At 39.7% G+C, this 12,329-nt stretch overlaps 1 protein-coding gene across 1 annotated transcript in view; it reads right to left on the reverse strand.

Moving 5' to 3' along the window:
* LOC120061079 (probable phospholipid-transporting ATPase IIA) overlaps window positions 1–12,329 on the reverse strand; it is a 41,307-nt gene that overhangs the window by 23,308 nt on the left and 5,670 nt on the right. Inside the window, exons 3-13 of the mRNA XM_039010601.1 lie at window positions 11,874–11,987; window positions 11,650–11,758; window positions 10,195–10,253; window positions 9,223–9,274; window positions 8,061–8,155; window positions 7,808–7,888; window positions 7,562–7,637; window positions 6,938–7,014; window positions 6,500–6,660; window positions 6,049–6,191; window positions 2,960–3,072 (exon numbers count right to left, since the gene is read on the reverse strand). Of these exons, the coding sequence (XP_038866529.1) occupies window positions 2,960–3,072; window positions 6,049–6,191; window positions 6,500–6,660; window positions 6,938–7,014; window positions 7,562–7,637; window positions 7,808–7,888; window positions 8,061–8,155; window positions 9,223–9,274; window positions 10,195–10,253; window positions 11,650–11,758; window positions 11,874–11,987 (1,080 nt within the window). The remainder of the gene's footprint in view (window positions 1–2,959; window positions 3,073–6,048; window positions 6,192–6,499; window positions 6,661–6,937; window positions 7,015–7,561; window positions 7,638–7,807; window positions 7,889–8,060; window positions 8,156–9,222; window positions 9,275–10,194; window positions 10,254–11,649; window positions 11,759–11,873; window positions 11,988–12,329) is intronic.

Below are 12,329 nucleotides of genomic sequence, written 5' to 3' on the forward strand. Positions count from 1 at the left end.
ATTAGTGATACATTTGTTGAACACAGCCCATATGGACTGATGCAGAGCCATAGATCTACGTAGAGAGTTTGGCCATTGCCGTTTCTGTCAATGATGTTCTATGTGCGCCACAGCTATCTCTATAGGGCTGACCCCAATTATTCGACAGGTTGATTGTTTGGTCGATAGGCTGTTGGTCGACCAAGATTATTTTAGTCGAGCAGTAGCAAATATAAATGTATATACAGTACCAGTCAAATGTTTGGACACACCTACTCATTCAAGTTTTATTTTTTATCTTTTACTATTTTCTACATTGTAGAATAATAGTGAAGACATCAAAACTGTGAAATAACACATATGGAATGATGTAGTAACAAAAAAAGAGCTATACAAATCAAAATATATTTTATATTTGAGATTCTTCAAAATAGCCACCCTTTGCCTTGATGACAGCTTTGCACACTCTTCGCATTCTCTCAACCAGCTTCACCTGGAATGCTTTTCCAACAGTCTTGAAGGAGTTCCCACATGTGCTGAGCACTTGTTGGCTGCTTTTTCTTCAATCTGCGGTCCAACCCATCCAAAACCATCTCAATTGGGTTGAGGTCGGGTGATTGTAGAGGCCAGCTCATCTGATGTAGAGGCCAGCTCATCTGATGCAGCTGGCCTGTGTTCTTTTCCCCATCTTAATATTTAATTTTTATTGGCCAGTCTGAGATAAGTATTTTTCTTTGCAACTCTGCCTAGAAGGCCAGCATCCCGGAGTAGCCTCTTCACTGTTGACGTTGAGACTGGTGTTTTGCGGGTATTATTTAATGAAGCTGCCAGTGAGGACTTGTGAGGCGTCTGTTTCTCAAAGTAGACACTCTAATATACTTGTTCTCTTGCTCAGTTGTGCACCGGGGCCTCCCACTCCTCTTTCTATTCTGGTTAGAGCCAGTTTGCACTGTTCTGTGAAGAGACTAGTACACAGCTTTGTACAAGATCTTCAGTTTCTTGGCAATTTCTTGCATGGAATAGCCTTCATTTCTCAGAACAAGAATAAACTGACGAGTTTCAGAAGAAAGTTCTTTGTTTCTGGCCATTTTGAGCCTGTAATCGAACCCATAAATGCTGATACTCAATTAGTCTAAAGAAGGCCAGTTTTATTGCTTCTTTAATCAGCACAACAGATTTCAGCTGTGCTAACATAATTGAAAAAGGGTTTTCTAATGATCAATTAGTGTTTTAAAATGATAAACCTGGATTAGCTAACACAACGTGCCATTGGAACACAGGAGTGATAGTTTCTGATAATGGGCCTCTGTACACCTATGTAGATATTACATTAAAAAAATAAAATCAGCCGTTTCCAGCTACAATAGTCATTTACAACATTAACAATGTCTACACTGTATTTCGGATCAATTTGATGTTATTTTAATGGACAATAAATCTGCTTTTCTTTCAAAAACAAGAACATGTCCCCAAACTTTTGAACGGTAGTGTATATATTTGCGCCCATCTCAATTAACTAATCCATTGCGTAGGCCTAGACTAAAAGCCAATACTTGATCTGAAAATGTGGCCGGAGGCTCCATATGGATGATGTGACGCAATTCCGGAGCCTCCGGAGGCATGCAGAGGCCATATCAAGCTCCGTACCAAATCGCAATGCGTCTCCAAAATGTTGTAACAATGCGGAGGGCTCTGTATAGCTCCGCATTGACATGATTGGTTGATGGTAGGTGGGGGCGGTACATCCTGTATAAACACAAACTCACTTCCTTGACAACTTCCTTCACAAACAGCTCTGCACTGCTCCGCAAAGCACAACAAGTATGAATGCCCTGACTTCTGCCACCACTAATGATCTGTGGAGCTTCTCAAAGTAGTGTTTTTTTTCACCTCAAAACAGCAAGCAAATTAAGTTTGTTTTTACATCCATTGAGAATGACATTAGTTACTCAATGTAGGCTATTTGAAAAATCTTTCCAGCTGTCTGCCTTTCGATAACCACTCAGCATGAAAGGGAAAAATGTCATGCTCGGATCTAGTGGAAACATCCTGAAATAGGGCTACCTTATTGCTTCCTATCAGTGCTTGACTTGGACTGAAATAGGTTAACATTCTTTAAAAGAAACAGGTGCCGGTACTCAGCTCATACTCAAGTCAAGCACTGCTTCTTATCCCTTGCGCAAATAGCCTACAGCTGTGTCCCTTGCTCACTGGCCCAGAATACTTTATACAATGTCGCTAGGGCAATATTTGGGCTGGACCCAAGTTAATAGTTGATACTGTGTTTCAAGTTTGTTGCAGACAGGCCATGCATAGCCATTGTGATTTATAGTTGTTTTATTTATTTTATTTATCAGGATATTTTCTGCAATGTTTTTATTTGTTGGCTTTATTTAGGCTATTTTTACATAGTTGGCAATGGCAATAGAAGTTCCTTTTTTAGCTTTGTATCGTTTTCATTTGAATAGAATTTTGATTAACCACATGACAATGATTTTCAGATATGAAGACGTTACTAGAACTTAATTGAAACAGTTCCACAAAAATGTGCATATGAAAACCATAACTGGAAAGCAGATCTGTAGAAACGCTAAGATAAATTGGCATTATACATGAGAAAGGTTGTCGACTCCTCGTGTAGCCTATTACTGGCAACTTCAGTAGAGTAATGGCAGAATCTGTCAAAGCCAGTAGGAGGAGGATGGTCGGTCAAGTTTTTTTCTTCCTCTAGATCTCTGGCTCCCTCTTGAGTAATTTGTGTGTTATTTCATAAAACAGTGAGCTTAAAGCATCAGACAAGCTCAATGCATATACTTGATTTTATTAAAACATAGGCTGTCTATATATTGAAAAATCCACGTAAAAAAAAATCCACAAATCGATAAATTGAAAGAACAGATGACTTTCGGTCGCCCAATTTTTTGTTGTTGTCAGGGATAGCCCTACTCTATATGGTTGGTGATGATGGTTTTTGTTTTACCTGTGTGTAGGCACTGAACACGTGGCTCTGCACCTCGTCCATGGAGTCCATTCCATAGGCCACCGTTCCAAGATGGAGGCGACGGAATACCATCTCATTCTGGGTGAGAGTTCCTGCATCAAACACACAAGCACAATGTATACTATTTGTAACATTTCTACTGAAAGTGGGGTTACACTCGTTGGTGTCAGAAGTGCTGGAAGCCACATGGTAATGTTGGTGTTACAATTATGATCATCATTTAAAGAGTGATTTTTAAACAGTCCACACTATGATCAAGTAGCTGTTCCTGAAACCATTTCCATGATTTCAGTGTCCTGGTTGTCCTCACACTCACTTTAAAAGCCCCTCTCTCTGTATGTAGTATTTCAGGATGACCTGAGAGCCCCCTACAGCACATACATTAGACTGACCTTTGACCCTTATCACTATGTGGGAAAATCCAGTATAATTTTATTGGCCGTCAGGGTCGTAAATTTAAGAGGGGGTACAGGCCAGTTCCTGAGGGTGTGTGTGTGCAGAGACAGGAGACTTCAGTCCCGTTTTGATTTAAAGCTCCAATAAGTAGCATGTCTCTGAGAGTCGCACACAGCCCAAAGCCCTAGGGATGGGTCAGCCCTAGCAATGTCATACTGGACACAGCCTTAGCACATCTTCAACACTATCATCTCACATCCAACATGTCAGTCCGTTGTGTCGATTTCCTCTCCTGACCACTAAAGCAAGATACATGCATTCTTATTATGTAGCCACTCTACTCTTCCTGTGCACTACAACATTAAGCTGTTTTATGCCAACATTAAATACTACACGTTTTATACCAGTTACGTCCGATGCGATATTGAGCAGTTACACGCACACAACAATGATTATTGTGGATAGTCAGATTAATATGATAGTTTGTTTAAAATATTTACGTGCTTTGCAATGACTTCCCTAATAAGCCTGTTTTCATGGACACATCTGAAATCAGGCAACTGATGGGCCTTTTGTTAAATGCAGAAAATCGGCAATCAAAATACATGTTCTACCACAGTGACCATGTTATTTTTGCGAAGACCAGGGTTGGGTAAGTTTAGATTCTAAATGTAATTCCTTACAGTTACTAGTTGCCCATCCAAAATTGTTATCAGTAACATAACGTTTGCATTTCCCAAACTCAGTAATGTAATCTGATTACTTTCAGTTACTTTTGGGTTAGTAGCTGGCACAGCCACAAAGTCATAAAATCTGATTTTAAACCTAACCTTAACCACACTGCTAACCCTAATGCCTAACATTAAATTAAGACATTTTTGTTTTCATACATTTTTACAATATAGAGCATTTTGACTTTGAAGCTGGCCCATCTAGCGGAAATCACTCAGTTCTGCCTCAAGGACCAATAAACATCAACCTTGCTTTGAGTTGAAAAATAAATGATGCTCTTGGAATGGCATGCTTTGAACACTACCGAAAAGTACTATTTGCATGTGATTTTTTTTTTCTCCATATGCTGCATTTGTTATAGGCCTATTGTCAAAGTTTTTGTTGGTGACACTTTGATATCTGGATAATTTGCAGCTGTTTAAGTCTATCAAAAGTGGATGTGTCCGTTTGGCCTGTGGTAAAAAAATTATTATTAGAGTTTCTATTGGATAAATTCTATTCACTACACCGATTCTGTTGCAAAACGTTTCTTAAACGGAAGCAAATGGAACAAAACAGGGAGGGACCTACCAGAATTTGTCAAATAGAAACTCTTGCTTTGCTGTTTGCTTCCGTTTGGTTCTTAAACGGTAAATGGTTTCCGTAATGAATACACCTCTGGTCTCAAAAACAATGATTGATAGGCAGCTTAAACTTCTTGAATTCAACCATAATTGGATTAAAATACACATATACATTTGTGAACAGCCATCCACAACAACCACAATCCATAAGGCACAAATAGCTAAATGAGAGAGCAACAGTGTGATTCACATGAATGCGCTATGTAGCCTATAATAGGCCTAAGAGATATCCGTGTTGCCCGTAGGCTACACCACTGCTGTCGGCCTTATCTCCAAGCGTTTAATTAAGTGTGACAACCCTCCCACTCTGTCTGCCGAATTCTTTCTCTTTGCTCTTGTTTTCCTTAATAGGATGTCGGTGGGAGGAGCCGGGAGGGTCGTCAGCAAAATGGGACACACCTGCAGTCATCTCCGCGTCGCCTTCCTCGTTGTTATGGGCTACGAGCTGGTTCATAACACAAGTTAGATAATCTTTGGATGCCAACAGCAGGCGCACCATTGGAAGACATAGGTTGGACTGCAAAAGCCTATTCCTGTTCTTTTCCCACGATCCATCAAACACATTTGGTGTGCCTGCATAGTGTTCTCTAACTTGTGGTCAGACTCGCTCAGGCACAACAAACTTAAAATTGGGCCTTTTTTTAATGTTTATTTGAACATAATTGAGAAAACAGAAAGGTTTCCCCCAAAAAATTGTGCAAACATCCTTTCTGAATGTCAAAAAATCGAGTTTTTCAAAAGTATTTGTAATCTGATTACAATATTTTTTGCATGTAACGTAACGGATTACAGTTACAGGTTTATGTAATCCGTTACTCCCCAACCCTGGCAAAGACGATTTGATTCTGAGTTTGAACATATAAAGTTTGTATGTGAAAACTATTTCTAAGATGCATACTTTCGGTTTTTCCAAACTCACTTCACTCACGCATAAGTGGCAGGCTTGCGCTATCAGCGCTGGCACATGCGTAGATCAAATACACCGCTGGAAAGTCGTTTACATGTCCTAATCATTTGAAAGATTTCTCAGAAAACCAGTTGTTTTAACTGGAATATGCTTACTTTGATTATGATCTTATTAAGATAAGCAGGGTAAGATGTTTACATGACTAATGCCATACTCTGCCTTCTGCCATAATCAGTTTAATATCGAACTATTAGTGTGCATGTAATCATACACATTGACTAAGCTGATGGAAGTTTATGGAAGCACTCTCACTTCAGATCAATACAGAGTCCACAGCCACATAGCCGTGATAGTCCGACGGCCCGCAATGACATATTTATGTCTATAAACCACAAAAGTAGCAGACTCACCTGTTTTGTCAGTGAGCAGGTAGGAGATGCGTCCCAGTTGTTCAGGTATAGTGCTGGCCCGGACCACAGTGCCTGGGATCTTAGAGTCTCTTCTGATCATCCAGCTGAACACCATCTTGCCCATGTCCAGGTTCACACGCAAGCTGGACACAAGGTTCACATGTTATTTATTTAAAAACAAGACTCCCAGATACACATTTTGGATATCAATGGTTTTAGATTGTCCATCAAACATGTTCATAAGCATATGTAGAAACAAATAAGCAAGGATAGATGTTGATGTACATGAAGATCCAATTGAAAATAACACCTTTTGGTAACACTTACTTTGCTCTCAAACCTGTGTAATAACACAGTTATTACAAGTGTAACTACATTGTTACATATTACTTTTAATTGCTTTAAAAGTATCTAATTGAAATGGAGATAGAAAGTGTGTTAAAACTTCTACCTGATGGGGACGATGTTGGAGAAAAGCAGCAGGAAGCGGAAGATCTGCAGATACCAACGGCCGGCAAAGTGTTGGAGGGCCACCATGACCAGAGACACCACCACCAGAGCCCCAAACAGAATCTTGGTCAAACAGTTCACTTCCAGGTCAAAGAGGCCAACCTAGAAGAACCACAAGGAGAATATCATCAGGCAGTACAAATCTTTTGAAACACTCTCAGAACAGTCTCAATACAATATTACAGAAAATAAAATTGGCAGAAATGATACTAATACTAGTAGCACTTTATTTTATGGTACAGCGTTGAGTATGGGTATTTTCTAAGAAATGACATGATAAAATGATAACCTAATAAACCTACAGATAAGATACATATCTTTGTCTACTAAAGAAAAGCGTCATGTGCAGGGTGTTTTACTGTGACTAACACGAATATACCTTGTGCCTTGGGTTTGAGGTGTTCATCACACTCCGGAGCTCCTTGCCTGTGTAGATAACTACTCCCACCACAGTGCCTACAGAGAAAGAACATTATAGTAATTGGCTAAGACTTTAAGTCTGGAATCATGAACCATAACATGTAATACAGCATATAGCAGCAATGTCAGCGACTTCCCTGGATGTGAAAGGATGTTTTGAAATGTATAACGACAGTAGGAATACGTGAGACAGACTGCCAATTTGCCAAATGACTACCATATGTTATATAGGTTAGACTCTGGAATCTTTATGTAGGGTTTTTTCCCTTTTAGGAAAATGTTGTCTCATAGTTAACTACCCCTGAACTGTTTCTAAGTGACCAAATGTCTGATTGCGCCGGTGTGTGTGTGTGTGTGTGTGTGTGTGTGTGTGTGTGTGTGTGTGTGTGTGTGTGTAGGAGGACAAATCATCAGCACATCAATCGTGGAGGAAGTAACGCCTCATCACAGCTCTAGGGATGGAGGGACAGAGAGATGGAGGGCGGGCGGGAGGGTGGGCGGGCTGGCACTAGTTACTTCTGTGCTATTGGCTGCTTCAGTGGAGAGAGAGAGAGAGCACACCACTGGAGGAGTTGGTATTTACCAGAGGCGATGACAGTGCTGGCCCACAGGGTATTCTCAATACTGAGACTCTCATTGACTGGAGGGTCTCCATCCTCCTAAAGCACAGCACATAGGACACAAAACACAGAGTGAGGGGCATTACTCTACAAAAACAGAAGGCAGCCTTTCTTCCAAGTTGACTAGATATGGTGGCAATTATCTTTGTGAGTCTTTAGCAGGTCTTATTCAAGAAAAGTCAAATAGAATTGTCCAGGTAAACACTCACCCTGGTGAAAGTGCCAATAAAGTTGTGGATGTCAATGTTTGGTTCCTCCGCATACACATAGGATCTGATCTGGAGAAGGTCCTGGAGGAGCAATCACAACATGGTCACTTGATAACCGACAACAATTCTAAGGACATCCCCAAAAAACATGAGATGTGGCATTACTTTACTAAAGATGTCTGCAGTCAGTGATGTGCCAACATTGCACTCTACTATAGATATAGTAGAGCAGCCATTTGGTGTGGTGACTCACAGCAGCAGTGGGCAGTCTCTGAGTACAGGCCACTGGGAGGCGTAGTTTCCAGTCCGTCTCTCCATCCAGCTGGTCAGTACGCAAGAAGCAGGAGCCTGGGATAAGGGAGAACTGATGATTTAGAATGGAGTCACAAACACCTCTAGGGGGCTCTACGGTATAAGGGTTTAGGGTCTCTGTGGTACCAATAACTTATTTCTGTATATCTAAAAAACTAAAATATGTCTTACCCTATCAATTGTCACTTGCTTCAACTTCTGGCGTTATTTTATTTGGTGCATCCTTTGTTCCCTCTATCTTTCAACATAAACATATCTTACCGAATGACAAAGGTCATCTTATTACAAAATAGTGTTCAAATATGAATGGTGCCCAACTGCACATTAATCTGGGGATCAACAAGTGGAGAAGCATCCATGCCTGCCTGTAGCGGAGAACACTGAGCATAGTTAGGCTCTTCATTATTGAGTTAATGGCCTCCATGTGTTATAGAGATAACCAACCAAACACTCTTTCCAGTAAAAGAAACATGTTTTTTTCATCCCCCTATAGAAAAGCACAACCGCAACCAAGCATGCTTCATATAGTTTGTGTTACTCCAAATCAAGATGATAAATGTGTAAGGTTATGGTGTTTTATTGCACATTTTCAATGGATCCCAACCGCTGCTAGTTATCGAGGGGGCGATGGTGTTTTTGTTGTGTACAAGACAATAAGCCTGTCGGAGATAGCATTGTTTTGCATGGGAGTAATTCATTGTGTTTCTGTCATCACTCTTCCAAATCTCATCCAATTCCACATTTGTTTATTCAGATTAGGCTCCATCTTTGTACCTTGGTTCCTCCATCTTCTCTTTGCATTTGATATGTTCTTTCTATTCTACACTTTGCATATCTTGGTGATTTTCCTTAGGATGCAACTTGTAATTTGAAAGACAAAAATGGTCAATCGAGATCTTAGGGAAAATAAATGGCCCATGTTTCTTCTACCACAACCCATCATCAACATTCAACTTAAATGGACCGAATTACAATTTTAGACATTGTTACACTTCCTGTCCTGGATCTAGAGTAATCCCTTCACCTCAACACCCTTTTTAAACATGCCATTTCCCCAACTATCTTGTTTTGGAGATTTGGATGAATGACCAGCAGATGTTTACCGTTTCTTTCAGAGGTCCTTAAGAAGATCATGTCAGCAGGAACTCGCTGGTTCTACAAAGACAGAGAAGAAAAACATGACTTCAACTTGCATCCTGTTACAACCCCCCTCCCTCTAACTGTAGACATTCAGACTTCTGCCTTTAATGTACATTACCTGCATTCAGCTAGTCATAATAATAAGCCCTGCAGCAAATCATCCAGCCTTACTTACCCTAACTGGGAGCCTGACTGGGCTTTACACTCTGTTTGACCCAGACTTCACTGTGACTGAGTCCTGGTCAGAGTTATTGGAAGATTAATTCTCAACGCTATTTAAGTTGACAGACTTCAAAACATTGAGCTGGGCATGGACTATTTTAAGTGGTCGATGGTTTAAATAAAGATTTACTGTGGCACTTCAGATCCATGTGGCAGTACAAATTTGGAATGTTGTATATTTAGATATTTTAACAAATTTCATATCTGAAGATCGTAACAATTCAGAGTTTGATTTACTTTGAATGTCTCTCAGTCATGGATAAAATAGATCAAATGTATAGAGAGAACAACATGTGTGACCTATCCTTCAGCAGTGTTTAACTGAACCTTTCTGAAAGAAGTGGCCATTTGGTAACTGAGGACTCCCTTCTCATATTTCACATACAAAGACTCCCAGAATCTACTCTTTCTACAATAGCTAGCAAAAAAGATGACAAGAGGCAACTGGCCAAACAGATTGGAAAGTCTGTTAGAATTACTTAAGACACTTTTAACAGCAACAGCATGCTACCAGTGTTGTGACATTCAAATTAGCCTCACAAATGACAACAATACTAACCCCAATTGATTGCCTTGTTTTAACTTTCCTACATGGATATGACACATTAACTTAAAGTATTTTTAAGTGCAACTATCTGGTAAGACCATATCCTACAAGTTTAGCCTCCAATTTTTTGGTGCAGTTGAGGTGAAATCTATGAAGTGATACAAACCTTTTCCACAATTATAAGGTCTCCAACTTGAATGCCACTGCTTTTCACCTTCACAGTGCCTGAAACAAAACCACATGTCAAATTAATATTCAATAAGCATTTTTAGATTGCAGAATGTTGAGTTGAGGTGACCAAATTCATTTTGATAATCATAATCATATTGTGGTTAGACCAAACAAAGGATGAACAGATATGAGCGTATATTGTTTTATGGACATTACATTCCTCTTAGGAGGGGAAGACTAGAGAAAAGTGACCCAAACAAGTAACAATCTAAAACGACCATGTAAACGTTCACATAGCTCAAACAGGATTTATGGTAGTGAGACATCCTGGTATCATTAACGTCATTCAAAGACACAGTTAAAACCCTGCTCTTCATACTTCTCTTCCCATGGCCCTATATACAGAAACACTTTTAAATTTGACTGTTTATGTCCAACTGTCTCCTCCCGGTTGCCTAGCAAATGTGGACAACTGTTGTTATAGATTTCCTTTCACTAAATTTGGGGAAAGTAATTTTCCATGTAGGCCTAGACCTGAAAGAATGTTGGAAGGGCGGGGGGAGTTGAGCCTTTTCTTCCATTCCATTTGGAATGAACAGGCAAAAATTGTTAGAGGAGGTCACTGACCCATGACCTTTGCTGTGACCTCAGGCTTTTGCATATGTAAGACATTAAAGAACATTAATATTGCTATGCATTTAGGTTTATGGGACTCTAAAAACTGATCTGTTTCACAAAGATAATTAAAATGTAGTCTAGCTTGCTTTTTACAAACATCTGATGGAGGGCAGCTTATCAATAAACAAAAAACTTCCTAATACATTTCAGTAATAATCAGTCTGAAATCAAAATCCTTCAAGGAAATAAACATAAATTAAGAATGGTCTACTTTAAATGATGAATCCTGCAAGTATACAGGATTAGACAAAAATCCTGGGTAAACAACTGTTTGTTTTTGCCTTTGACAAAGTACTTGCTCAGTTAGAGCAGAACAACAATCTACAGGGATCTCATGCAATTGGCTCTCATACCCCAGTCCCCATGCAGCAAGTCACTGGGGGCACTATCATGGAAGCAACCATTCATTTTGTTTATGAGTAAAACAAAGCTGCCAGATCAAAGGGGAAAAGTGATGGAAACCACAAGAGGTCTCTAGGATTTTATTGCTGGTAGCATTTTATTCCAAGCCCTCTTATGTGCACACTTTTACATCTCTGCTTTGAATTAGGCATCACTCCCCTCCCAGTTTAAACAGGACACGACCAACCTTCATACAGTTAACTGGAGACACCCACTATTCAAATTCAACTAGGCATTTATATTCATCTGAATGGTTGCATCAGGAAATGTGGTGGTTTTTGATTTATATGAGTGGTTATGTTTTCTTGATGGTATTTATGTTATTGTTCAGTCGGCATATTGTGTGCAATGACTGAAAATAAATCCTTACCTCTTGTTGAGAGCTTGCTGTATATCTGTGAATTCACTTCTTTGTCTCGACAATAACATCGGATCTCCTCAACTGCTTCTCTCACGATGGTTATGATCAAAACAAATCCCTGAAAATCAAAAATAAGACAAACCCAGTTAAACATTATTGTATTCTTAGCAAGTGAGTAGTGGATCACGTATACACTTAATGCTACATTACTTTTTTTTAAAAATGCTGCTTACCAAAGGAACCCAGTAGGTGTACAGAGCACCTAGCCTGAGCTCATTGACAAACTGAGAGCATGCCAGGAGCAGAAAGTACAAGTTGAAGAAGTACTTGAACTGATTAAACAGCACCTGAAAACACACAACAGAACAATATGATTTCACATGAACACAAGAACCAATCATCGATGTGTCTTTACACTATAGGGGTATAGTAATATATGCCTGTGATGTTAATCAGGGTCATGTTCAGTAGGCACAAAAACAGAAAACATCCTGAAACCCGAAGACGAAAATAAGCTTATAGATTGCAATTGTTATTTTGTTGCTTGCCATATGGTTCCACAGAAATCCACACACAAATACATTCTATATGATACACTACATGACCACAGTATGTGGGCACATGCTTGTCGAACATCTCATGCAAAAATAATGGGCATTAATATGGAGTTGGTCCCCCCCTTTGCTGCT

This window comes from Salvelinus namaycush, chromosome 16 (genome assembly GCF_016432855.1).
Source record: "Salvelinus namaycush isolate Seneca chromosome 16, SaNama_1.0, whole genome shotgun sequence".
Classification (NCBI taxonomy): domain Eukaryota; kingdom Metazoa; phylum Chordata; class Actinopteri; order Salmoniformes; family Salmonidae; genus Salvelinus; species Salvelinus namaycush.